General features: G+C 41.2%; 2 protein-coding genes across 2 annotated transcripts in view; one reads left to right on the top strand and one right to left on the bottom strand.

Moving 5' to 3' along the window:
- nbas (NBAS subunit of NRZ tethering complex) overlaps window positions 1-15,795 on the bottom strand; it is a 282,352-nt gene extending 266,557 nt beyond the window's left edge. Inside the window, exons 1-6 of the mRNA XM_049590355.1 lie at window positions 15,686-15,795; window positions 15,176-15,227; window positions 13,090-13,126; window positions 9,872-9,949; window positions 9,149-9,196; window positions 5,630-5,673 (exon numbers count right to left, since the gene is read on the bottom strand). Coding sequence (XP_049446312.1) covers window positions 5,630-5,673; window positions 9,149-9,196; window positions 9,872-9,949; window positions 13,090-13,126; window positions 15,176-15,227; window positions 15,686-15,778 — 352 coding nt within the window. The 5' untranslated portion in view covers window positions 15,779-15,795. The remainder of the gene's footprint in view (window positions 1-5,629; window positions 5,674-9,148; window positions 9,197-9,871; window positions 9,950-13,089; window positions 13,127-15,175; window positions 15,228-15,685) is intronic.
- A 242-nt stretch (window positions 15,796-16,037) lies between these two features.
- Window positions 16,038-24,390, top strand: ddx1 (DEAD (Asp-Glu-Ala-Asp) box helicase 1). Its single transcript, XM_049590321.1, has 26 exons — window positions 16,038-16,128; window positions 16,250-16,301; window positions 16,437-16,500; window positions 16,583-16,612; window positions 16,727-16,823; window positions 17,117-17,164; window positions 17,259-17,342; window positions 17,496-17,579; window positions 17,689-17,765; window positions 17,857-17,929; window positions 18,035-18,111; window positions 18,200-18,314; window positions 18,553-18,691; window positions 18,970-19,030; window positions 19,186-19,284; window positions 19,928-20,017; window positions 20,324-20,512; window positions 20,634-20,685; window positions 20,850-20,996; window positions 21,134-21,225; window positions 21,305-21,377; window positions 21,526-21,598; window positions 22,871-22,913; window positions 22,999-23,094; window positions 23,435-23,555; window positions 23,728-24,390. Exons 1-26 carry the CDS (start codon window positions 16,113-16,115, stop codon window positions 23,856-23,858), a joined length of 2,223 nt encoding a protein of 740 aa, XP_049446278.1. The 5' UTR covers window positions 16,038-16,112; the 3' UTR covers window positions 23,859-24,390.
- The last annotated feature ends 978 nt before the right edge of the window (window positions 24,391-25,368 follow it).

Genomic DNA, 25,368 nt, shown 5'->3' with positions numbered 1-25,368 from the left:
AGGATAAAGCTAATGCCATACATCAACACAGGGTGTCTGAGGACCTATCCAATTCACCTATGACGGATGGCTGGAGTAATACATCTCAATAATTGTCTCTTAAAGACGCACACACTTTTGGGCGCGTGCTCGCGATGGGGAGGGGGAGAGAAAGGTGGAGAGAGTAGAGGAGAGGAAGAGGGAAGGAGAACGCAGATCATAAATCCAGGCTTTACTGAAGTATAGGCTACTGTTTTACCAATCTGCTGGCTCAGCAGTGCTGTGAGTGTAACCATATCGCTGTGATGAAGCACATCCCTGCCTGCTGGCACTTTCTCAAGGCTTCGCTGTCACACGTCCCTCTGATAGAGGAGCTGGGCCAGTCTGGCAGGCCTCTGATCCTGAGTCTGTTTTGAATACCTGATTATCTGACACATTAAAACAGTATGAGGGAAATAGGGGGAGGCTTTTCTTCTGCAAACACGCTCTTGGTGTGTGGGGGTACAAGGAAGCTGAGAATATTTACTAGACACAACCTTTAGTGCAGGCTGAGATTTCTGTATCGGAGAACAGTGTGAAACATAATATGCCACCACGGGTGCTGTGTCTGCTAAGCAATAAAGTTATGAAAAGGAAGTTATGTTTTTGTTGATATCACATAACAGCGCTATTGGCGTTTATTGTATTGAATTTCTTGGCTGAGGAACACTGCTGCAACCCCTGGTGGGCAATACCGCAAACGAATGGAGGCGTCGGATATTGTATGACTAGAATTTTAAATGAAGAACAAAGGGGAGAAGTGGGAGGCGAGACAGACATCGAGAGAAAAGAGAATAAGAGAAAGAGGGGCGGGGGGAGAGGGAGAAGGAAACAATGAATCCGGCACCCACTGAGAGAAATAATAGCTCCCCAAATTTTAAGGTCTAAGTATCAGAGCGCACCTCAGGAAGTAGGCGATTTAACACACCTTTGAGACTCTCAGCTGAGGAGGAGCAGACGAGAACATGGAGCCATTATGAGAGCCATAGGTACCAGGCGTCTCCTCTGTTCTCTTCTTGTTCTTTCGCCTCTTTTGCTTCCTATTTCAATCTGTTTTTTCTATTTCACTCTCACGCTGCATCCCCTCCTATCTCGCTCCCATTATGAATTGTATACAGTGTGTTATTCTGCGGCTGAGAGGGCTCCATTTCCACATAGATGGCTTTTTTGGGGAGCTGGAAAATTGGATGCTACTGTCCTGTTTTTGTTTTTTTTTTTCCCCCCTTCCTCCTCCTCCTAGCGATGGTGGGGGCGGAAGTTGGGGAGAATTACACCCAACGACCCAATAGAAGCCTTCTATCTAAAGCCTCACGGATGCATTTATCAGAGCTCAACACTTATGAATTATGTACGGGGGTGGGAGACGACTCTTCTGTAACAGGAGCAGACAGAGAGGGAGGAGTGGGGAGGTGGAAAGTGAAAGAGACGGAGAGTGATACACAGGTGTGGATGCGCCGAACGCGTTCACGCACGAGGATGCATACGCACATGAGAGGCAGCCAATGCACGCACACGCACGCCCCTCCATTAAAAGCAAATGCTATTAAAGGCAGGATCACAGCAAAATCCATTAGGACAAATCTCCGTGAAATGAAATGAAGTAAAAGTAAAATGAAAAGGAGAGATGAAATGGAATGAAGAAGAGGAGAGAGGCTGGGCTTTACACAGGCCCAGGGGCTACTGTTATCCACACGATGAACCATTAGAACAACGGCCCACAATGACGGCTAGCTGGAGCAGAACAAATATAGTGTGAGAAGGAGACAGACAGAGAGGGGGAGGGAAAGATGACGAGAATGAGAAACGAAGACGTGAGAGGTGGAGAAATATTAACAAAATCCACACAAGTGTCATTGTGGACTTTTTGTTGTGTTTCAAAAAGAAAACACCCTCATATTCTTTTCTTTTAAACTTTTTCTGGCTTTGTTTTTGATTGTAGAACTATGAAACAATCCTGCTGAAAGTTGCAGCAGTCTAGTTGTTGCTTTGAGCCAATTCATCTGGTGTCCTCTGCTTGGATCTGTGGGGGAGACTGCTGGGCGTTGGTGCACATTGCTGTCGGCCAAAGTTTTTGTTGTTACCACTACGGGGTGTCAAAGTCAGAAACACAAAGTGGCTCTAAAGCAAAACCAACATTCATTTATTTATTTTTTTTTGGCTACCTGAGGGCGGCATAACCAGCTGTAAACACAAAATTGGCATATAATCACCTCATTAAGTAGTAATGGTGAACAGGTTAGCTAACACAGAGCAACATTAGCATTCATTTGGAGTCATGTCGCAGACTTTAAAACCTAATCCTGAGCTGAAAGACACTTAAATGCTCCACAAGCACCATCTTGGTAGGTGGTCTGAGTTCGGTTCGCTTCAAGTCCACGCTGCTGTTCACTTAACTTGTGAACACAAAGCGCTCAAATTCCACAATGCGCTCTGCCATTGTATTTAGACACTTGAAAAAACAGCCTAAACCACATTGGCCTTCAACGCTTGCAAGGACGCAGGACGAGGACTAAGTTTGGTCCACGGAAGATACTGCACGTCTCCAGATGTGGAATGCAGAATACATCAAACAACGACCGTCTACAGCACAGGAACACAAAGGTTTTCATCCAATTTTAAATTCATCTGAAAGCGCTGGGCTTCATAACCACACTGCAGTGCCATGTCAAAGTAAAAACTAAATTATGTCAATATATATTATATATAGGCTACAGTGTGAACAGACAGAAGTCTGAGGCCCCATCAGAGCTGAAGATGACCAGAAAGAGAACTGAGCCCCTTTTCTGTTGGTCCACTTTTTGGTGCACTTTAAGAGGACTGAGTTTGGTTTGCTTAAAAAAGACTATATGTGAAAACACCCAAAGTGTCACATAATCTTAGTATATATACACCTGTTTGCTGGCCCACTACGCAATGGGTACCACAAAGCAAGTGGCACCATGAAGACCAAGGAGCCCTCCAACAAATCTGGGATTAAGTTCGGGAGAAGCACAGATCAGGGTTGGGTTATAACAAAAATTCTAAAACTTTGAACATTCCCCTGAGCACCATTAAATCCATTATTACAAAATGGAAAAAATGTGGCACCACAACAAACCTGCCAAGAGAGCATAGTCCGCCGAAGCTCATGCACCAGGCAAGAAGAGCATTAACCAGAGAGACAAAAGAGAGACCAAAGATAACCCTGAAGGAGCTGGAAAGCTCCACCACAGAGACTCCACTGTCCATTTGCAGGAACACTTCAAGCCGCACACTTCACAGAGCTGGGCTTTATTGACGAGTGGACAGGGAGATCAATTTTAGTGTCATATGATCAGAGAGCCTTCGTCAATATGTCAATATGAGAGTCTCCCACGTGCCCGCTGGTGAACTCTAAACGTGTTATTTCTTTCTTTAAGCAGTGGATTTTTTCTGGCTCTCAGTGTGGAGGTGGCTTATAAACAACAGCAAGAGTGCTGGCAGAGCTCAGGCCCTGATCAGACAGAGCGTAGCTGGACCAGCTGGTGGTACTCCCCATGATGTCTCCTCTTCCTCTTGCTCAGTAGTGCTGCAGACTCTGGGGTCTTTCAGAACAGGTGTATATACTCTAAGATCATGTGACTCTTAGATTGCACACAGGTGGACTTTATTTCACTAATACTGTGACTTCTGGTAGCTCCAGGTCTTAGGTTATATTCACTCGGGATTGTAGCCAATGATTCCAGGAGAGAGAATAAGGAGGGCTGCCAGTGCTAACATTTTTTTTTCTGCTGTAAGGCCAACAAAAAGTTCAAGCTTCTGATGAGACAAAAGAGCAAAAACCGCTCTAGATTTTTTGTTGAAGCCTGCCATGATTTTTCCAGCATGCTGTGTCTTTGTTTTTAATTGTTAATAGGCAACCACCGAATCACATGTCCTAAGCTTAACTACTATCTTGCTGAAAAGCAAACTCACAAATACCTTAAAATCAGCATTAAAATGGACAGACTCAGGGCACCTGCTCTGGCTCTGACTGAGTGTAAGAGGCTGTTCCCAAATCGTACGTTGGACACAGAAACAGAGCTCTGTGGAGAAATCACGGGGAGTACCACCAGCTGGTCGAAAAGCTTTACCTAGATGGTGACTGTTTCAAAGCTCATTTTAGGAAGATTCTGGGACATTTAGAGAATCTGCAGTCAATCTCCATGCCAAATTATGCTTGTTAAAACGTTACAAAGTAAATTGAGACTACAGTTTGATCAGGTATGTCTTGCAGTTTGCCTAGGACAAAGCTGAAAGTGAGCTACAGTTAGCTTAACACAAAACCATGTGCAGTGCTCCACTAGCTTGTTGTTAGCACCACCACAGAGGGCCCTCCTTTCAAGTTATCTGATTGGACAATGGGAAAAAATGACCAAGATGTCGGGCACTTTTTCCACTCTGAGTGAAAGCTTTTTCAGCCCAAGGTGTTCAAGGCTCTCCTGCAAAAAACTCAAGGCGTATAGAGTCAGGATAACCACACATCTTCATGCACATAATTTCAAAAACTTTGCATGACTTTTCAAGGAACCATTATATATATATATATATATTTTCTTGACAAAGATTTTTATAAACATATAAAATTAAAACTCTATTCAAACATTTCGGCTAGCTGAAATTATGCGGGGAAAAAATGAGGAAACAAACGTGATGGTAAACAAAACATCACACATCAACCCATATTAGAGTTACGTTATGTCGACAGCTACAGAAACTCAATTTGCCATAATGTTACATAACATGGAAGGTTATCTACTGAAGATTACTTATTGCACGATAATGTTCTGTTGCTTTTCCAAAACTTAAATAATTCCATAACCCTTCCAGGCCTGAGAAATGTGACTTCTCCAGGTCTTCCATGACCGTGGGAGCCCTGTAGAGTGGAAAAACTTGAGACGCTCAACAACGCAAAAGCTGCGAGCACACTGGTCCATTCTCATTGAAAACCATTATAAAAAGCCGCCCCAGGCTGCTAAAATATACCCTGTCTGATCGGGGCCTTAGCTCTTTCAGCATTGCCGTTGCTAGTGCTGTTTGTGCTGTTAGCACCGTTAGCTGCTAGCTGCTAGCTCAGCCACCTCCATATTGAGAGCCATGTGCAGGCAATCTGACCCAGACTGAATCATAAGTTATGCTCTGAATGTCGCACACAATTTCTTTAAATAAAGAAACTACATCAATAACAAATACATCAATAGGCATTATTTTCAAACATCTAAGTTTTTTTTTGGTTAAAAACTTCTCTACTTGCTGAAAGTTTGGGCCTCCCCATGTTTAGAGCAATTAAATCCAGCACAGCGGGCCATTTTAATAGCTAATCAAACAATAGAGGCGATTTATTTTTATCAGCTACTACGAGGCAGCGTTTAATGAGTGGCAGTGTAGGGGATGAGGGTGATTATCTGTGTTGCTGTTCACAGTCTCCCTCACACATTCCAATTAGCCCCCGTGGTCGATAATTCTCTTTGAAACAAACTCAAAGTACATGTGCACAAACACATGCTCAGACACACAAACACAACCACAGATACTGTAAATGAAGACTACAGGTTAGAAACATGTTAGCATGTCAGTGTGCAGCTGATAAAACAGGGAGCTGAGAGGATCTTACCTTGGCACTTCCCGATGACCGAGCCAAAGTCATCTCTCACAGACCTGAGGAGAAAATACACAGAGGAGAAGTGGCATTGCACTGCGTGACACGGATACACACACCCAAGGGTGCAACCACACACACTTTCAGCCGTATACGACCTAGTATAAGGTTGGTTATAATCGCCACTGATGGCCTGCCAAATGAAGTAGCTCAATGGATCAAGCAGACAGGGCCTGGAGAGTAGGCAGTGTTTAGACAGACTCTCAAACAGAGCTCAATGGATAAGGCCTTGAGCTGACTTAACACCCACTCACACCAACAAATGCCATAAAGCAAGGCTATAAAACACTCTGTGATTAAACAACAGTGGTGCAAACAAAGGACAACGCAGGAGCTCGCAATATCAAGCTGAGGCTTAAGAGGAGAGACTTGATTGCTCTCGATTACAATGGGTCAACCCCAACACAATCCTGAGTGCAGCGAAGAACAGAGACAGGTTTTTACATAACGACGTGTGCATGTAAAAGACTTCCAATTACGCAGAGGGTCAACAGAAGAACAGTCCTCGAGAGCCGAAGCTTCATTTTCAGTTGAACTTGCCGCTTGCCTCTGGAGAGCAAGACATATTTGTATACCTGCTTCATTGCTATTGATTTTCATTTCAATTTTGTTCCATTTAAATCACCACATTGTGTCGATGGAGCACGTTGCTGAGTGAGCACATTTTCTCTGTGTACAGGGGAAATTGGATTTGTGTCTGAAAATAATTACAACCACTCAAAATGAGCACAATCATACTCATGTGTATGTATGCTTTGGTCTCTTTCTCTATCCCTCTCTCTCTCTCACACACACACACACACACACACACACACACAAATGAAACATTTGGGCAGCGCTGGTATTTTCAATTTGCTTGTGTTATTTTTAAGTTGCCTGAAGTGCTACAAAAGGTATGCTAAACAGGGGCTTTTCATGCTGTGCATTCAGAGAGCGGAAGTATGCAAAGGCAGCGAGACTTGGTTCCAGTTCTCTGACGTTACCCTTGAGAAATGAAGTTAAACCGTGGCGCAATCAAACGCAATCAATGCATCCTTAACGTTATATAAACCAATCAGCCAAAACATCAAAACCACTGACAGATGAAGTGAATAATATTGATCATCTTGTTACAATGCAGCGTTCTGCTAGGAAACCTTGCCTCCTGACATGCATGCAGACACCACCTGACACACTCTACCCACCCCAAACACTGTACCCTCCCTCGTGGCAATGGTCCCCCCAGCAGGACAATGTGCCAAGCCAAACTGCAAAAATTGTTCAGGTATGTCTCCAGGAACGTGACTAAGAGAATGTGGTCTCCAAATTCTCTTTGTCTCCAGGAACGTGACTAAAAGAATGTGGTCTCCAAATTCTCCAGATACCAATCAGATCAAGCATCCATGCAATGTCCTGGTACCCTACCTCACAACCCACAGGACCAGAACTTAGGTATGTGACTAGTGTCCGTAGATCCGTAAATATGCGGATGATGTCTTAGTGTCCTCAGTGGATAGAAACCTCATAGAAACTACCTGTAGCCATGGGGAGAGGCTAATTTTGTCCACTTTTCGCCATCCAGTAGTTTGGAATATGCACTTGGAACATTACCGGGACAAAAGCAGGACCAAAATTTTGAATGGCAACAAGTAAGTGAAGATGTTGGTCTGCCAGGTACGTAGCATATTTCGCGAAATATTTCAAAAAAGGGGTATGAACGGCTGAATGGGTCATATGCCTGCACTATTGCATCCTAAACTATTTAAACAAGTTCTTCCTAATCATACAAACTCACTAGACAATCAACACAGGCAACTGAATTGAAGATTCTAGCCTGTTAACTAGTTAGCAGCCTGTTAGCTAAGCTATCATACTGTCATATGATGTCTCCAAGATCCACAGCAAAAGTTAAATCTTTTTAATGTGCTCGAGGCAAATTCCGGACCGAAATATAACAGAGGGGAGGAGTTTTGCACACCGGATATCACAGAGATTCCCAGGACTGAATGGCCCTCTGGTCGACTTGTCTATGTACACATGCCTAAGTGGAAACGAGGTGTAAAAGAATCTGCCGCCAATGCCCTGGTGTCAGACACCACAGGACACCCCAGAGGTCCTGTATCCATGCCTTTACAGGTCAGAGACAAGTCTAATCTAAGGAGGCCCCCTTGTGGATTGGACTCAGCTTTTGGGTACCAGCACATCCCGCATGTACTCACTTGATTGGCATCTTGGAAATTTAGAGGAGGCAGTTGCGTTGCATATTTATAACACAAGACATTGAATTCAAATACTTTGCGCTCAAATGTCAACATTTGGAACTGAATCTATCGACAACACAACTAACACTACCCTTTTTTCAACTCAAGAGAGGTGGTTTAGGGTTTTAGTTACTCTTTTAAGTGCCTCCCATTGAGAGTCAATATTATACTAAAATCTAAATAGAAACTTGTTATAATACATAATGATGAAAACTTGACTATGCATGAACGTAATGTAGCTGTTTCTGAATACTTGTACTAGCACCTAATGCTAACGTGCTACAATATTGCAATGTCATGATTTAAATATGTCGGCGCTGACATCAATCAGTCAGTACGTTTACATGCACAGTCAAGTCGAGCTACAGTTATAGCTCGACTAGACCATTTAACTGGACTGCTGTCCTTGTCCCAGTATACAAGCACGGAAGGGGAATCCATTTATTGACCAAGTATGTCCGACTCTGCAACAATAGGTAGCAACATGTCCCCTTTGAGCTTGTTAGTATTGGACCTTTTTCTGGTTGACCTATTACAACACAGACCAAACAATCGACAAACAAGTTAACTGGTAGCATGGTGGACGACTTTACAGCTTTGTACATTTTGTCTGTCCAAAAGTGTACAGTTCTGGATGAAGATTTCTCCATGTTGTTATTGGCTTCTTCTTCTGTTGTGTATTTAATGCTTTCGACTTTTGGGTCAAAGCCCAGGGCGGAAACTGTGGAGCATGTGCAGAGCACCTCAGCCAGTTTGGGTCTGACTGACTGTATACATGTGGGAGGAATTCGACTCCTAGTCGCGTTATCTGGGTGTCTGTCCGACTTTGAGAAATTCTATTTAGTATGATTTCAGTCGGACTAACACATCGATTTTCTCTAATGTCATGTAACAGACTGATTGTAGTCTTTGTCAGGTTTTGGAGAGACTGTGTGAAACTCATTTTTACCTTCTACTGTTTTATGTTTTTACCGACTGGCAAGTACATGGAAGTAAGTCTCTGCTGCCTTTGCCTACTTCCAATATCAGAAAGCACAGCGTGAAGATACTTTTCAAATATTTTTACTGATTGTATTGATGCCTAGAAAGAAAACTTAATTCTTTAGATACAAGCTGACACTGCAGGTCTTTTTAAGGGAGATGTAATAAACCACCCCATTAATTAAAAGCCTCTCTATCACTCTGCACACACTGACAGAGCGCCTCAAACAGCGGGACGGAGTTCAATAATTACCTAATCTCCACACACTGGTCCTGAACCACTGCCAACAGTTTGCCATTACTGTGGAGAGAACAAGAGAACAGTCAGGAATGAACAAGAGGAAGAAAGAAATGAGAGACAACACAAAGAGAGCAGAGGGTGAGAGAAGTGGAAAAGGTGGACAAATGTCATTGTGAGCAAGATTTTAAAAGTTAGGGGATGAAATGAAGACCATCTGAGGTGATTAAGAGAGATAAGAGTGTGTGTGTGTGTGTGTGTGTGTGTGTGTGTGTGTGTGTGTGTGTGTGTATCTAACGGGGCAGTTTGGATGGGAGATAAAGTCTGGAATAAGAGCCTGCATTGGACGGCTTATAGAGAGGAGGAACAATAATAATTGGGGGCATTAAACAGAGCAAAGATAGTTTCAGAGGGAATGAAATGAGGGAGAGAGATTTAAGGGCAGACAGAAACGAAATGGAGGGATCAAGCACATCAAACTAATGGACATCCGCAGCATCATTTGACCACGCTTAACACTGTCTTACATGGTGGAATCAATAGCCAATTAAAAACAGCCTTTCTACTTGGTTCGTCTGCTGTAATGAGAACAATTAAATGATTGGTTGAGGGGGAACGAAAAGGGAGAGGAAGCTAGAGGAGAGGAAGGCTTAGTGCATGTCAGCAACAAAGTAGCCCACATTCAGGTATTGATCACAAAGTGTGTGTGTGTGTGTGTGTGTGTGTGTGTGTGTGTACCTTGCAAGTACTAGCTGCCAGTTGATCTGCTTGTTTGCCAGGCGGACAAGACCGAGAGGCAGAGACGAGCTGGAGGGGCTGAGGTTTACAGAATCACACAAACAAAGCAGTCACAAATGAACACATTAATAGTATTCGCTAAGTGTACCCACTTACTAGAAGTGCTAGAAGTGCGAGAGTTTCCATTTAAGAAGTTTTCACAAAGCTGCTGAGAAAAACTTTTACTGAGGGACTGAATGTGAGAGGAAAATATTCATCAGTAAAAAGGAGAGCCGGAATATATCTTAAAAGTTTCAATTAAATTAAGTCAAACTCTTATTTGAATGAAACGTTAAATTAAAAATTACAAATAAACTAAATTTCACTTTAAGTTAAATTGTTGAAAGTGTAATTAAATTAAATAATCAAATTAAATAACAAATCTAATTCAAGTTAATAAAAAAATTTCCAATAAATTAAAGGGACAGTTCAGCCAAAAATCAAAAGTGCATATTTTTCCTCTTACCTGTAGTGCCGTTTATGAGTCTACATTGATTTGGTGTGAGTTGCAGAGTGTTGGAGATATCAGCTGTAGAGATGTTTATCTTCTCTCCAGTATAATGGAACTAGATGGCACTCAGCTTGTGGTGCTCAAAGTGCCAGATAATACATCTAAAAAACTCAACAGCAATGTCTCTTTCCAGAAATCATGACCTGGTTATTCAAGATAATAATGTTGGGATCAGTTTCATGTAGGAACTATTTTCTTTCCACCAAACGACACCCACCAACTGTATCACCGTGCAGAAGGAAGCATGCATCTACTCATGGACAAAAGGCTCCCGCTTGTGACAGCGTGAGATGTAAGCATTAATGTCGTTGTCCTCGGCTGAGCTGTAATGTTAGCTAGCTCAGTGGTGCTAGGTGAGCTAGCAGTAGATGCACTTCCCTCTGTGCTGCGATACCACTGGTGGGTGTAGTTTGGTAGAAAGAAAATAGTTCCTACATGAAACTGCTCACAAGGTCTGTGGATTATCTTTAGTAACCAGGTCATGATTTCTGGAAAGAGACATTGCTGTTGAGTTTTACAAAATATTTTTAGCACTTTGAGCACCACAAGCTGAGTGCCATCTAGTTCCATTATATTAGAGAGAAGGCAGACATCTCTACAGCTGATATCTCCAACACTCTGCAAGTCACACCAAAACAATCTAGGTAAGAGGGAAAATATGTATTTTTGATTTTGGGGTGAACTGGAGTGACTTTAGGGTCCTGTTACAGCTGATTTTTCACAACCTATAAAGTATAAATATTTTTATATAGATTTTTTAGCACTAAATGTAACAGGGGGAAAAATTAAAAATTGGATTTTGTGGTGAACAGTCCCTTTAATTTACTGGCAATTTTGATGTACTGGAATTGGATTATTTTAATCTAACTGGATTATTTAATTACAATTTTTAATCAAACAATTTCAATAAAATTATATTTCATTTAAATCAAACCTAAATTGAATTCATTTGTAATGAAATTAAATAGAAATTACATTAAAAATTATAATAAACCAAGTTAAAGTATATTTAATTCAACTTACAATTGAATTAATTATATTTTAATAAAATTAATAAAAAATTAAATGGCCATTCAATCAGTCTTATTTATTTGTTTATTTATGTATTTATTTATTTATTTTTTAACTTGGTGATAACTTAATGTACACATTTTAAACTGTTAAACAAATTTTGATCTGAAGGGCACATTTTTGGTTCAAGGAATAATTTCCACTGACAGCTGGGATATTTCACGTTCATCAGAACTGCAAACCACCTTTTCCAGATGTACACGTATGTGGAGAGCGTGTAAACTGCCATTTCTGACGTTTCTGGATTGTTTCGATTTGTTGCTTTACTAAATTTGATTCTTACTATCTTACCTGCTTAAAAATGCTTCTAAAAGTTCATTATCATTGCATTATTGTATTGTACTATTTGGTTTTGGGCCTAGAGCAAAATCGCCAGTTGCCTCTGTTGAAAATGTAAATTTCACAGCATGCGGAGGACAGTCTGTTTACTCTCTTTGGTAATTTCTAATAAAAACCCTGATCCTTTCTCATCTCCAAAAAAGAGGGAGATCTAAGAGACGAGTATGGCTGGAGGAGTTCTTAAATATTTAACGAGGTTATTGATGGTGCTGGCTAACCACCTGCTGAGAGGATAAGCAGGCCTTGGTGCTGGAGCATTACGGAATCCACTGCTGGCCACACCGAGCCATCTGTTAACAGGTTCTAACAGATACTGTGCAGTACGAGCCGCGTGTAAACAAATACACATCTTGAGTACAAGATTGCATCTGTGAGGCTTTCAGGAAATATGGATCAACAGAGCCTGGTAGGGTCTCTGTCAGAGCGTGGTTCTATGCATGTCTGTTGCAAAGAGATATATATAAACTTTAATTTTAATCTGAATTAGGGAGAAAATAAGACACCAATGTCCTCGTATAATATCATATTTAATACACTATAGCAGGAATAAACTGTGACGCCACAGGCAGAGTCATTTCTAGGACAAAAGTGTATTTGTTTTAGCTTTAATTGTTATGTTTTATCAATTATAGCTTGTGCAAGCATGCAGCAAAATAAACCTATGTAAAGGATTTGCATTGAGGGAACTAGTTACAGCTGTTACTTACAAATATTTTGATTCCAGGTTAAATCGAAAAGCACAGGCCTGTTTATGTCAAGTGATAACCTAGCTAATGTGTCTCTAATTGAATCGAACAAGGTTACATCTGATCATTTAGAAAAGAAAGTAGGTAAGAAAGTCAGAGTGCCGGACCTATTTCCTTTTCAAATAGCTCAGCGTAAGTGCTGCCACAGTGACACAGCACTATACCCATCATTAGCATTAAAACAGAGTGATTACTGTGTACATTTTTAAGTTGTTTTGTCGCACATTAGTGCTGGTACTTAAATGATATTTCCTTCGTCTGTGCCTGAAAAATGCACTCCTATTTCTGCACTCATAAGGCGGCTAACTTAAATATAAGCTTGCCAACAGAAATTAAAAGTAATAACTGTGCTTATAATGTGATGCAGTCAAGCATTTAAACCACACACCTCTGTTCTAAAAATCACACCACTAATAAGCACCATGAATCACAGCTTCCTGTGGCATGTCAGTCCTCTGCACTGGTGCTAAAATGGTCATGTGTACCTGTCAGAATAATAATGATGAACTTACCTGTACCACAAGTAGTGCAAGATTAAGCGGAAAGGCCCTGTAAGAAATGTATCACAGACAGTAAGCCTAACAACAATAACTGTGTGATAATGCATGTCACAGCCTAAATTCAGATCAGAAACTGCAGTCAAGGACATATAGGACCTCAGTGGGGGACTCAGGCTGTCTGAGGGGCAGGGGCAATAAAAATATTAAAAAAAAAAAAAAAAGGGCACCAGTGCACAGAAAGGCGTCTAGCATTTGGGCAGCATCATGCATCATGTTTTCTCCATTTTAAAGTCTCCCTAGTGGGCATTTCATCACTTTGTCTCCACTGACAGGGCAACCTAGAGCACTGGTTCCCCACTAGGGGTCGCCAAAGGTTCATGGGGGGGTAAGAAAACTTTTTTAAAAATTTACAGGAGGCCTATGTCTCAGCATTTCATTCATTTCTGTGGAAAAAAAAAAAATCTAAATGAAATTGTTACTCTTAAAGTTTAGAGATATAAGCTTTGACAAAATCTCACAAGGTAAGGGCACAGTGAAGATCTGAAAACAAGCTGTATTCATGGAGACTTCACTCTGTGCTTAACAGCCTTGTCCTACATTAGAAAAGTACACAATTAAAACTAATAGAACAATGGCCAAGCATGAGGAAGAAGAAAAAAAAACAGATATTTTTTTAAAGAAGCCTATTATGTCTGTATGGTTGTTAAAACTTTAAAAAAAAAAACACTAACAGAGAAATGTATAAAAATGTACTTAAAATATCAGGTGAACCCATTTTTGATGCAATATTCACAGGAACTAATTTACTCAAAATTAATCCAAATCGCTTATTTTACACAAACTTCCTGCGGTTACTGCGTTCACTATTTGGGTTAATTGTTCATTTTATCAGTTGGTCTGTACTGGTATTGTTAAGCATTGAATATAATATGAAATATCAATAAAATATGTCACTTGGTCACTTGGTCAAGGGTTGTCAGTTTACTCAACAATAGAAAAGGGGTCCCCTTAGGAAGACATTTAGGAATCACTGCCCTACAGGGACCTTATTACATTTTCTCTACTGGAAAGGCACCCTAGAGGGCACTTTGTCACATTATCTCAACTGGAGGGGCACCCTATAAGGCACTATATGATGTTTTATCTGCCTTTGGGGCACTTTTGCTGATTTTTTTTAAAACATGGGGGCACCAAGGGGGCGGCCACCCCTCTGCCCACCTCTGAGAGCACCAGTGTAGAACCTGGAAATCAGTCTCTTTACCCCGATCCAGGCAAAGGACGTATAACTGCACCAAACTGCAACACCTTTCAGGGCCAGTAATAATGTTCATCAGTGATTCTGGCACCTCCTACTGTAGAATTTGGGAAAAATCTAATTTGTGGTGTGGTATTATGATTTTGATTTTAATTTAATATTAATGTCAACAAACTCTGACCAAGCAAACGTGCATATCTGATGTATCATGTACAACATAATTAGATATCTTGCATACTGAGGACTGTGATATGATTTACATCTTTTCTTTAATTCAGATTACAGTCGATATAATGATGTTGTCTTTCCTTTGACACATACAGACTAAACTCAATTTTCTAGGGATGCACAATGATATATAGGCACATCATCAGTATTGGCACTGGTATTTTGCACAATGGATGAATATTTTGTAAACTGAAAGGTTTTGTATTTCATATCTCAAATCTGTTGGTGGGCCATCACGATAAGAGTATACATGCATAATATGATGTTAATTCCACTACAGAAGAGACTTGATGATCACTAAATTAGGTAATATCGGAATCAGTTGTTGGTCGAATGAGTTGTTACATATTGGCATATCAGATATCATCCAATTTCCTGCATCCTTACTATTTTCCAGCAACTGGCAACAATACTTAGCACCAGTCCTGCACTGTTTTCTGGTGGAATTAAACTCCACCAAGACTTACTGTATATAAAGGATGATGTTTTGCACACTTATAAGCTGACTGCTAATTTTAACTGTGAACACACACCATTTGTAAAAGGTCATGGTCAGGTGTTGAATTTTTATTTTTGGCATAAGTATCACAGCTAGGCAATAAAATCAGAACCTACCTGTCACTGCTTTTGCAATCAGTGAGGTGTTGTGCTCCTTGTTCCCTCGCAACTGCAAACGTTAGAAAGTGACAGGTGAGCTTATCAGCTGTGTCATCACCACTTAAAATATGCTAACACTGAGCTTCAAATTAAAGTGCCATGGGTAATCTTTCCTCTGGTTGCCAGGGTAACTTAATTTATGCATGACAGCGCCAAAGTTACACTAACAACCACATAGTTTTATGATATAACTAGCTGAATGTAGCGAAATATAAATGCTGCTTCATGAATGGAACTTAACTGCCCAACCAAATTGATTTTGACCAAAAATGAAAACGACACCATATGTCAGTGTGAAATGAGAATATAGGGGTTTGCTAGCAGTGTGTGTTCATGCTACGTGGCTCTGAGCGGCTAACCCCATGCAACTGATAGGAGTTGACTTTCGGGGGCATTTTAATAAATAATAGTTCAACTAGAGACCCACACACTGAATTGAAAACAACTAAAAATAGACCTTTGACTAACCTGAGTGTCCGTCTCGGGCGGCCATTCAGTAATGACGAGTAAATCGTACAAAATGTTTTCATCTTCGCCTTCAATCAGGCTTTCTTCAGCCATATTTACCTACTTGAACTAGCTGTCAAGGGTCTACGGCGAGCGGCAGCGGACAAATATATCACGGGACCGCGTTTGGAAAATGTACCTAACCGCTCAATAACGGCAAATTCATGGCTTGACTTCGGCTACCATGATATAATAACAACATATAAGTATGTATTTATGTAGCGTACTCAGTAAGCGATACGTGTTGTAAAATATTTCGTTTATTTTTATAAACTAACCGTTAGTTCACTACCCGGAACCAACGGCATAAAGACTGCTTCGGTAGGCTACTAATCGAGATGCACCGAGACACGTTACTTCCGGTGAGGTTGCACTGGTAGCAGCAATCATGGCAGCGTTCTCTGGTAAGCTATTTTATAAACCTTATAATAATTACTTCGCATTCGTATTTTACTTTAAAGTACAAATGATTTTTAAAAGCTGCACGTTTGTATTGAATTATTAGATATGTTTTATGTCGAACAGAAATGGGAGTTATGCCTGAAATCGCGCAGGCTGTGGAGGAGATGGACTGGCTGTAAGTCACTGTACACACCTCAGGCCGGTGCTAAATCATGCTAGTATTGTGATAGCTGTCCATATTGGTGTTAACTATTCGTTGTTGCTGTGTCAGCAGACACTAATGTGATTTATCTCAATGACTGGATTTCAGGCTGCCTACTGACATCCAGGCAGAGTCTATTCCGCTCATTCTTGGCGGAGGGGATGTACTCATGGTACGTTTACTGCTTTGTTTGTGTTTGTGCCAGACACAACATTGGTACACTGCAAGTTTAACATCTAATGTTTTATTTCCAGGCAGCAGAAACTGGAAGTGGTAAAACAGGAGTGAGTATTTGACGGTCACTCTGATATAAAAGACACATTTAAGTCTGTAGTTTGCATTTAAACGCCAGCCCACGTCACATACCAAAGCATGACTGTAGTACCTGTCATCCTCAGGCCTTCAGCATCCCAGTGATCCAGATCGTGTATGAGACCCTGAAGGATCAGCAGGAGGGCAAGAAGGGCCGAGCTTCCATCAAGACTGGAGGAGCTAGTGAGATCACATTAGTGACTGTTTTGGTTGCAGTTAGGGCAGGGCCATATATCGATATCATATCAATATCATGATACTTGATTTACCCACATCACCCAGCCCTAGCTGCAGACTGTATGTTTAATATAGGCAAGCTAAAACATGTTCATAACATTGTACAGAACTCTCTGGTTCAATAGATGTAGCCAAGCTAGTGTCATAATTTCGCATTTATTATATTACAAAACTATTCTGAAAGCAGTGGTTTGTGATCTGCAGATGTTTAACCTGCTCTGTTTCTTTTTTCGTCTCAGTTTTCAACAACTGGCAGATGAATCCTTACGACCGCAGCACAGCTTTTGGTAAGAAGAGAAAAATAGATGTGTGTTGTTCACTTCCAGCTTTGCTCTTTGTCACCTCTCCTCATTGTCACTTTCTGTTTATTTACTTGTACAGCCATTGGTCCAGACGGACTGTGCTGCCAGAGCAGGGAGTTCAAAGAGTGGCACGGCTGTCGCTCTACAAAGGGAGTCACCAAAGGTGTGTAATGCATGCGAGTAATTTCAAACAAGATGAAGTAGTATTTCATGTTTTCACAGGGAACCCAATATTTCTTTGATAGACCTACAATGAAAGGATCGTTCATTTCTTTGCAGCTGTTACTTGTTTTTGTTCATGTCTCTCTGTGTCCAGGGAAGTACTACTATGAGGTGACCTGCCATGACCAGGGTCTGTGTCGCGTTGGCTGGTCCACCAGTCAAGCAGCCTTGGACTTGGGTATGCCCCCTCTGTTCTTCCCAATCTTCACGTGTAGAAAATGCAACAGCAAAAATAAACTGTGTAAATAGAAAAGTAATTAAATCCTAAACTCATTATTTGTTTCCAGGGACTGATAAGTATGGTTTTGGTTTTGGTGGGACTGGAAAGAAATCCAACAACAAGCAGTTTGACAGCTACGGAGAGGTAACTGTTAATTAATTAATATATATAAATATGTAAATTCTGAGGCTCATTTTCAAGCATGTTCATCATTTGTTATTTTGCCTCTTTGCAGGAGTTCACCATGCACGACACCATCGGATGCTACTTGGATCTAGACAAAGGCCAAATTTCTTTCTCCAAAAATGGTGCTGCCTCAGTAGTCAAGATTCTGATCATCATGATTATATACGACATCTGCAAACAAAAAAATACTCATGTTTCTTTCCCCATTCTGTGTTTTCTTCCTCCAGGTAATGACCTGGGTGTGGCTTTTGACATCCCTCAACATGTGAAGAATCAGCCCTTCTTTGCCTCCTGTGTGCTCAAGGTATCACATCAGCATAGTGGTAGATTACAAACAAACAAGTGCCACATTTACACCATACAAATTGCTCCTCTTGTTATCTGTCTGTCAGAACGCAGAGCTGAAGTTCAACTTTGGAGGAGATGACTTTAAAAATGCCCCTAAGAGTGGGTTTGTTGCCCTGAACAAGGCGCCAGAGGGCCACACGGCCAAATCTACTCAGACAGGTGCGTGGGTGCAACGTCATTTCAGGTGCAGCAGGAAAATTTAGCAAAATATGATTGTGAGAGCTAATGTAATGTGTAGAGGAGATAATGCATTAGTTCTTCTCACATTAAAAACCTTCCTTTGCTGGGCTTTTTTTAAACCAAGGCACCAGAGCTATATTTTCAGTTACACCACAAAGATGATGTCACTGGTATATCCCAGCGTTGAATAGCTTGTCTTTGCTCTGTGTTTATGCAGGCAGTGCCAAAGTGAGTCAAGTGAAAGCATCATCCAACGCACCCAAAGCCCTGATCATTGAGCCATCTAAAGAATTGGCCGAACAAACCCTCAACAATGTCAAGCAATTTGGGAAATTTGTGGATAACCCCAAAATCAGGTATGACTAAGCAGAGCTGGTATCGACATCAGTTGGCACGAATAATGTAGAACTATAAACGCAGTGATACTGAGCCATGTAAAAATGATCTGTCAGCATATTTAGGTACTAAAAGATTCAAGCTATTATTATCAGGATGCTTAAGTCGTTGCATGCAGCATTTACCTGCATTTTCCAGTATATATGTAGTTCTTGTTTTACACCAGCAGATGGCGCCCATGCTCAATTTTAAATGTTGATACCGGTATATTCAGTGGCATGTCGATCTGTTGGTACAGGTCCCTGCTGGTGATTGGTGGTGTGGCTGCAAAAGACCAGCTGGCTGCTCTGGAGCAGGGGGTACGTGTCTAAAAAAAAAACAACAACAACAAAACATTTAATTGAATTCATCGAAAGTTGAAAAGAAGAGTTGAAACAGTTTTTACGAACAAACATCTTTTTTCACCTTGTTCCCCTCTCCTGTTTTCTGCTCTTTTGTGTCACCTAATATTTAGATTGAAATTGTGGTGGGAACACCCGGCAGACTGGATGACCTGATATCCACTGGGAAGCTCAGTCTGTCTCAAGTCCGCTTCCTAGTCCTGGATGAGTGTGTATGTACAACACATTTTTTATTATTTTAAAAACCCCTAGGTCCTGTTACATAGGAAGCACTGCATTTCCACAGCTTATAAAGGACAATTAATAAATAAGGAAGATTTTTATAGACATAGTGCTTTTGAAAACAAAGTTTATTTCGGGATGTAACAGTTGAGAGATGTATGAAGGAGCAAGATCCAGTCAGGCCTTGTATGTACAAGCAGTATCTTGGAAGTCTGTTATGTACTTTACGAGAGTCAATGAAGGGATGCAAAGACTGGTATGAGCTGGGATCTATGGTTGGATTTAGGGTGCTTTCAGACCTGGAGTTGTCCTGCTTTGGTCTGAATCAGGGACTAATTTTGTTACAAAGGAGGTGCACATTAATAATCCTTCAGGATTGTAACATGCTCATGTTTAACCCAAACAATGTGTCATGTGACTGCAGTTGGTTCACATCCAGGTCGGAACACGTTCTCACCACAAACGAGCCGCACCAGAGTTTGTTTGTAACCACACCTAGACCACCTCTTCAAGAAGGTCTCAGTCTGTTTTTTTTTGTGCGCACCTGAGTGTGACTGCTGTGTTCACACCTGCCCAAATGAACCACACTTTTATGTTTTTAAACCATTTGTCTTTGTTCTCTGTGTCCTTCAGGATGGCCTTCTGAGTGCAGGCTATACAGACTTCATCAACAGGATCCATAACCAAATCCCTCAGGTCACTTCTGATGGCAAGAGGCTGCAGGTAACACTTCAGTTAAATTGCACGTGTAACAATAAAGACTGTGATGACAACTTGTGACCACTTTAAACAGTAATGTAAGCACAAAACAACACACTTAGATAACAGTCAGAGCAGTTGTGACACATTTCTGAATACTTTCTATATTTGGGGTGCAGATGGAGTCTATGTAAACAGTCCTCATGTGCTTTCCAGCTAGCAAAGCAAGTAGCACATAAGATGAAATATGTTGTTGCCGTAAGACATGGGAAGTAAGAGTGAACTATTTCAGTTGTATCCATGCATGTATTTCGTCATCTTCTCTTCCAGGTGATCGTTTGTTCAGCCACGCTGCATTCGTTTGACGTGAAGAAGCTGTCTGAGCGTATCATGCACTTTCCCACTTGGGTGGACCTGAAGGGAGAGGACTCTGTCCCCGAGACTGTCCACCACGTGGTAGTGCCTGTCAATCCCAAGAGCGATCGGCAGTGGGAGCGCCTGGGCAAGAACCACATCCGGGTGAGTACGTTATGTCAGGCCAAGGTCACGCTTAACCTGTATGTTGTTATTTCTCTCATTTTAGAGACAGTTTAATGTGCTGACAAAGTTTTTCTCCTTTGACATGTTTCGCTTCGGATAGACTGATGAAGTTCATGCCAAAGATAACACCAGACCAGGGGCCAATTCTGCAGGTAAGAGCCACAGGATGCAGTTTGGACCATTTGATTTTATTGCTCTACTTTTGATGTGTTAAACAGTGTCCATTTCCAATCAATGCACATCACATAAACAACAGCACAGATATTATGTAGTGGTGTTTAAGAACGAAAGAAAGATGTACATGTGTATGTTTTAGAAATGTGGTCAGAAGCCATCAAGTTGCTGAAGGGCGAGTACACAGTGAGAGCCATCACAGAGCACAAGATGGACCAGGCCATAATCTTCTGTCGCACCAAGATTGACTGTGACAACCTGGAACAGTACTTCATTCAGCAAGGAGGAGGTAGGAGACATCGGAGCCACTGAGGAAACATCCAATTGCGTACATGGACACATTGATAAAAGAATGACGATATAATCTACGTTTGACTTATTTTTCCGTGACAAATTCCTCCCTCAGTATTGGTCTCTCTTCTTCAGGTCCCGACAGTAAAGGCCACCAGTTTTCTTGCGTCTGTCTCCACGGTGATCGTAAGCCCAACGAGCGGAAAACTAACTTGGAGCGCTTCAAGGTAAAATGACAACAACTTAATGACACACTTTCACGAATTACAACCAGTCTGTTGATGTCTGAACATCTTTTGTTCTCAGAGAAAAGAAGTGCGGCACCTGATCTGCACAGATGTAGCTGCCAGGGGAATTGACATCCACGGAGTTCCTTATGGTAAAGACGTTTGAAACTAAGACCCTTACATCTCTTTTCAAATGCTGATTACCTTAGTGTTTGATACAGAAGATTACTTTGCTGTATTTCAGATTTACAAGTCCACTCTTTGCTATCAGTTCTCACAACATTCATCTTTGTTCTCCAGTGATTAATGTCACCCTGCCAGATGAGAAGCAGAACTACGTTCATCGTATCGGCAGAGTTGGAAGAGCCGAGAGGTGAGCGCTGATGTTCTTGAAAATGACTGAGTTTGTGTCTTACAGCTAAGAAAGAATTTAAAGTTACTGGGGTATAGGGTTGGAAATTAACTTTTTGTCCGCCTGCCACTGTGGCTAACAGATTCCGAAATCTAGCAGCCACTCAATAGATGACCATTGTTTTTTGGCTGATGAGTGAAGCAAATCCAGCAGCCACTTGTGTATTTGACCAACATTTGGCTGGTGGCTGGTGCTAATTTCCAACCTTGTTCTCAAGATGGCTGAGCCAGTGGCTTGCAGCTGACGGTGCTAACTCCATACACAGCACTAATAAACAGCAACAGTGCTGACAGACCAAATGGTGCTCAGGCTCATTTATGCTCCCTCTGATCCAAAAATAGATACGTCCATTTCAAACTTTGTAAATGTCATTGCCCTCATACTTCCATGCATCACTTGTGTCAGCATAGATACCTCCAATAGATGGCACCAGAGGGTGGAGTCACAAGTTTCAACCAGCAACAAACGAAGTCACGGTGGAGGAGGTTGTGAAGTTGTACCTCTAAACAGAGGCTGCGCTGTAGATGGCACATGCTACCATGCGGGCGGAGAATTCTTTCCACTGTTTTCACTATATATTATTATTTATTACCAATTTGTTCGGTTCAGCCAATATTTAAAATTCGTCATCGTTTTCTGCGGTAGTATCTTGCTTGAACTACACTACACCGTCTCTGCATTCTCCGGTGGTACTGCTCTGTTTCATCCATAACCTGTACGTTTTCAGAAATGCACTCAAATATGAACAAAATGAATGCAGAGTATGAACAGAAGGCTCCGTCTGTCTCCGTCGCTGTATCTAACGTTGAGCATAAAAGAGCCTTTATCCAAGGGGGACCAGAGGATGGGCATTATGCTTCCGCAACAACGCTGTCCTGACATCAGCAGTAACCAACGTAAGAGCGCAGTGCAAAGCAGCAGCGATAAGCTAGCCAGTGGGGAAAATGCATGCACTAACATGTACAGCCGGACCAGCTCACCAAAACAAACAACAGAGAAGCTCGGATTGTAACACACAAAGAGAGCCTGACTTCATTCTCTCCTCAGGACGCCATTACTACACCATATCTTTACATAGCAAATAGGATTTGCTGCTATATTAATGCTCCAAATGTCACATACAAAACCTCTGAAATGCCTCATGAAAATCTGATTCAACTGAAAGACAACACATAATAATATTGACTCACTGCCCAAACAGTTAACATCATCTCCTCTCCTCTTAATTTGCAGAATGGGTCTGGCCATCTCCCTGGTTGCTATGGAAAAAGAGAAGGTAGGGTGGATTAAAGAAATATGCTGTTAATTAATTTTGATTAGTTTTTGAAAACAGGTCGAATTGAATTATTCTTCACGTGCAGGTGTGGTACCACGTTTGCGCGAACCGCGGCAGAGGCTGCTACAACACCCGACTGAAGGAGGACGGAGGCTGCACCATCTGGTACAACGAGAAAGAGGTGAGCAAAGACACAGACTTAATCAAGCTGAGGCAACAAGAAAAATTTGCTTTTTGAAATAAGACTGATTCAGCAGAGGACTTTTAAGTGATTCGATAGGAAACGGATGCATCTGTCATCCTGGCAGAAACGGCACCACTGGGTTTGGAGGGTCTGTATGGTGTGTAATCTCATACATTCACAGTGAAACCCGAGTGAGCAGTAAAGTTTTGCCTCATTTCAGAAGCAGTGAAAGCTCAAACACATATACACATTTTTGACCCTGCCACAATTTGACTAATTCCACACTACCCATTGTGGACCCTCAGTAATATTTGTGCCTTTCTTCCTCTCACCACAGCTCCTGTCAGATATCGAGGAGCATCTAAAGTGCACCATCACCCAGTGTGAGCCAGACATCAAAGTACCTGTGGATGATTTCGATGGAAAGGTCACCTATGGTCAGCGCAGGGCAATGGGAGGTATGTTATACTGTGACTGATGACAGACATTTTTAGCCACACTGGCAGAATTGCTTTTACTATAAATTTTGGTATGAAAAATGTCTATAATTTGTGCGAAGATTGGCTGTTGCTTTGTCTGAACCATGTATTGCATTGAACTTGACCAACAAACCTGTTGCGCCTGCCCTAGGTGGTAATTACAAGGGCCACGTGGATGTTCTGGCCCCGACGGTTCAGGAGCTGGCTCACCTCGAGAGAGAAGCCCAATCCTCCTTCCTCCACCTGGGATACTTGCCGAACCAGCTTTTCAGAGCCTTCTGAACACACCCCAACTAGCACAACAATGTAGAACGGAACATTTTCACATGTTGCACAAACAGAATACAACGTCTCTACGCATCCAAGCAGCAGTGTGCAGTTACATTTCAACATTAAAACATTACTTGTAGATGATTTACATGGAAATGTATACCATGCTGACCTTCTCTACAGTCCGTGTCCAGGGGATAACCGGAATCCAGATTTTTCTCCTCTTAAAGTTAAGACTGTGTGCTTTGGATTTTGAAAGGTTGTCAGCCTGCCATATTTAGCCTTGTCATTAGGAGATACCTTCCTTACTTTGAGGAACACCATCTCAAAGACCTTCATGACACTGCTTGCAAGAGTATTACAGAACATAATCCTCAATTGGTAACACTAAAGCAAAACCTTATTTGTTGGATTTTATATTTTGTTTTCTGATAGATGTGGTTGGATGAAATATTTAATTTTCCTTAATGAGTCATTGGCTAAAGACTCAGTGTGTTAAAGCAGCTGGGTGTTTTCTTTTTTGAAATAAACTGTCACAGCCTGATCTGTTTGGGTTCATTTTCTTACATCTTCATCTATTATTAAAGCTTTTTTTTTGTTGCTGAATTCATTTAGTGTGCAACGGGCACATGCAGAGAAAGAGAGAGACATTTACCATGTGTGCTTACTGGAAATGAGTCCTTATGCAGCAGTGTGCAGTTACATTTCAACATTTATGCAACACTTGGAATTGATGTGAATTAAAATGTGTACTATAAGGTGGCAATTGAAACAACTGACTCAAGTGCTCGAGTCACATGACTTGGACTCGAGTCAGGCTCAAATTTGGTTACTTTAGACTCAACAAAATGAAAAACGATTTGCAACAGATTACAGGAGTTAGTCATTTTTATTAAATCAGCTTTCTTTAATGAATAAAACCCATTAGTTTGTTAACATAAATACATGTCGGCAGTAGGTTAATCCAATAAAGCCATAAAATAATCATGAATTTGTGTCCATGCGGTCACATAATATGAAGAATATAATCCTTGATATCTAATGCTAACACTAATGCAAACATAAATATTTCATTTTCCTTAAGGTGTCATTGACAAAAAGACACTCGGTCTCATTCAGGAAACATGAGCAGAACAAATGTGTGTGTGAACTGTTCGCAGAAGGAGATTTCAGTGTGTTTCAGTATTCATCAATATGTTAATAGCTCCAATCTTTTCATAGGTACGAACAAAATCTTTAAAATCTTAAAGCAGATTTAGGCTTTGGATTAGATTTCATAAAAACGTGAATGAGTTATTTAAATCGACTTAAAACTGGAAAACGCGGTTCTCTGAACAAATAAAATAAACCAGTGCGCTCCTCCTCTCCTCCTCTGCGCTCTTTGCGCACTGCAGCCCCAAACTGCATGTCAATTTTGTTTAATTTAATTATCAGAGACGCAACTTGGGAGACGCAAACATTATTTCAAATTGAGTTTTGGTTTAATAAAACCTGTGGATGTGGGAAAGCATCTGGTTTCATG

This window comes from Epinephelus fuscoguttatus, linkage group LG11 (assembly GCF_011397635.1).
Source record: "Epinephelus fuscoguttatus linkage group LG11, E.fuscoguttatus.final_Chr_v1".
Taxonomy (NCBI): domain Eukaryota; kingdom Metazoa; phylum Chordata; class Actinopteri; order Perciformes; family Serranidae; genus Epinephelus; species Epinephelus fuscoguttatus.
Note: the sequence above shows the minus strand (reverse complement) of the source record. Positions and strands in the feature narration are given on the sequence as shown.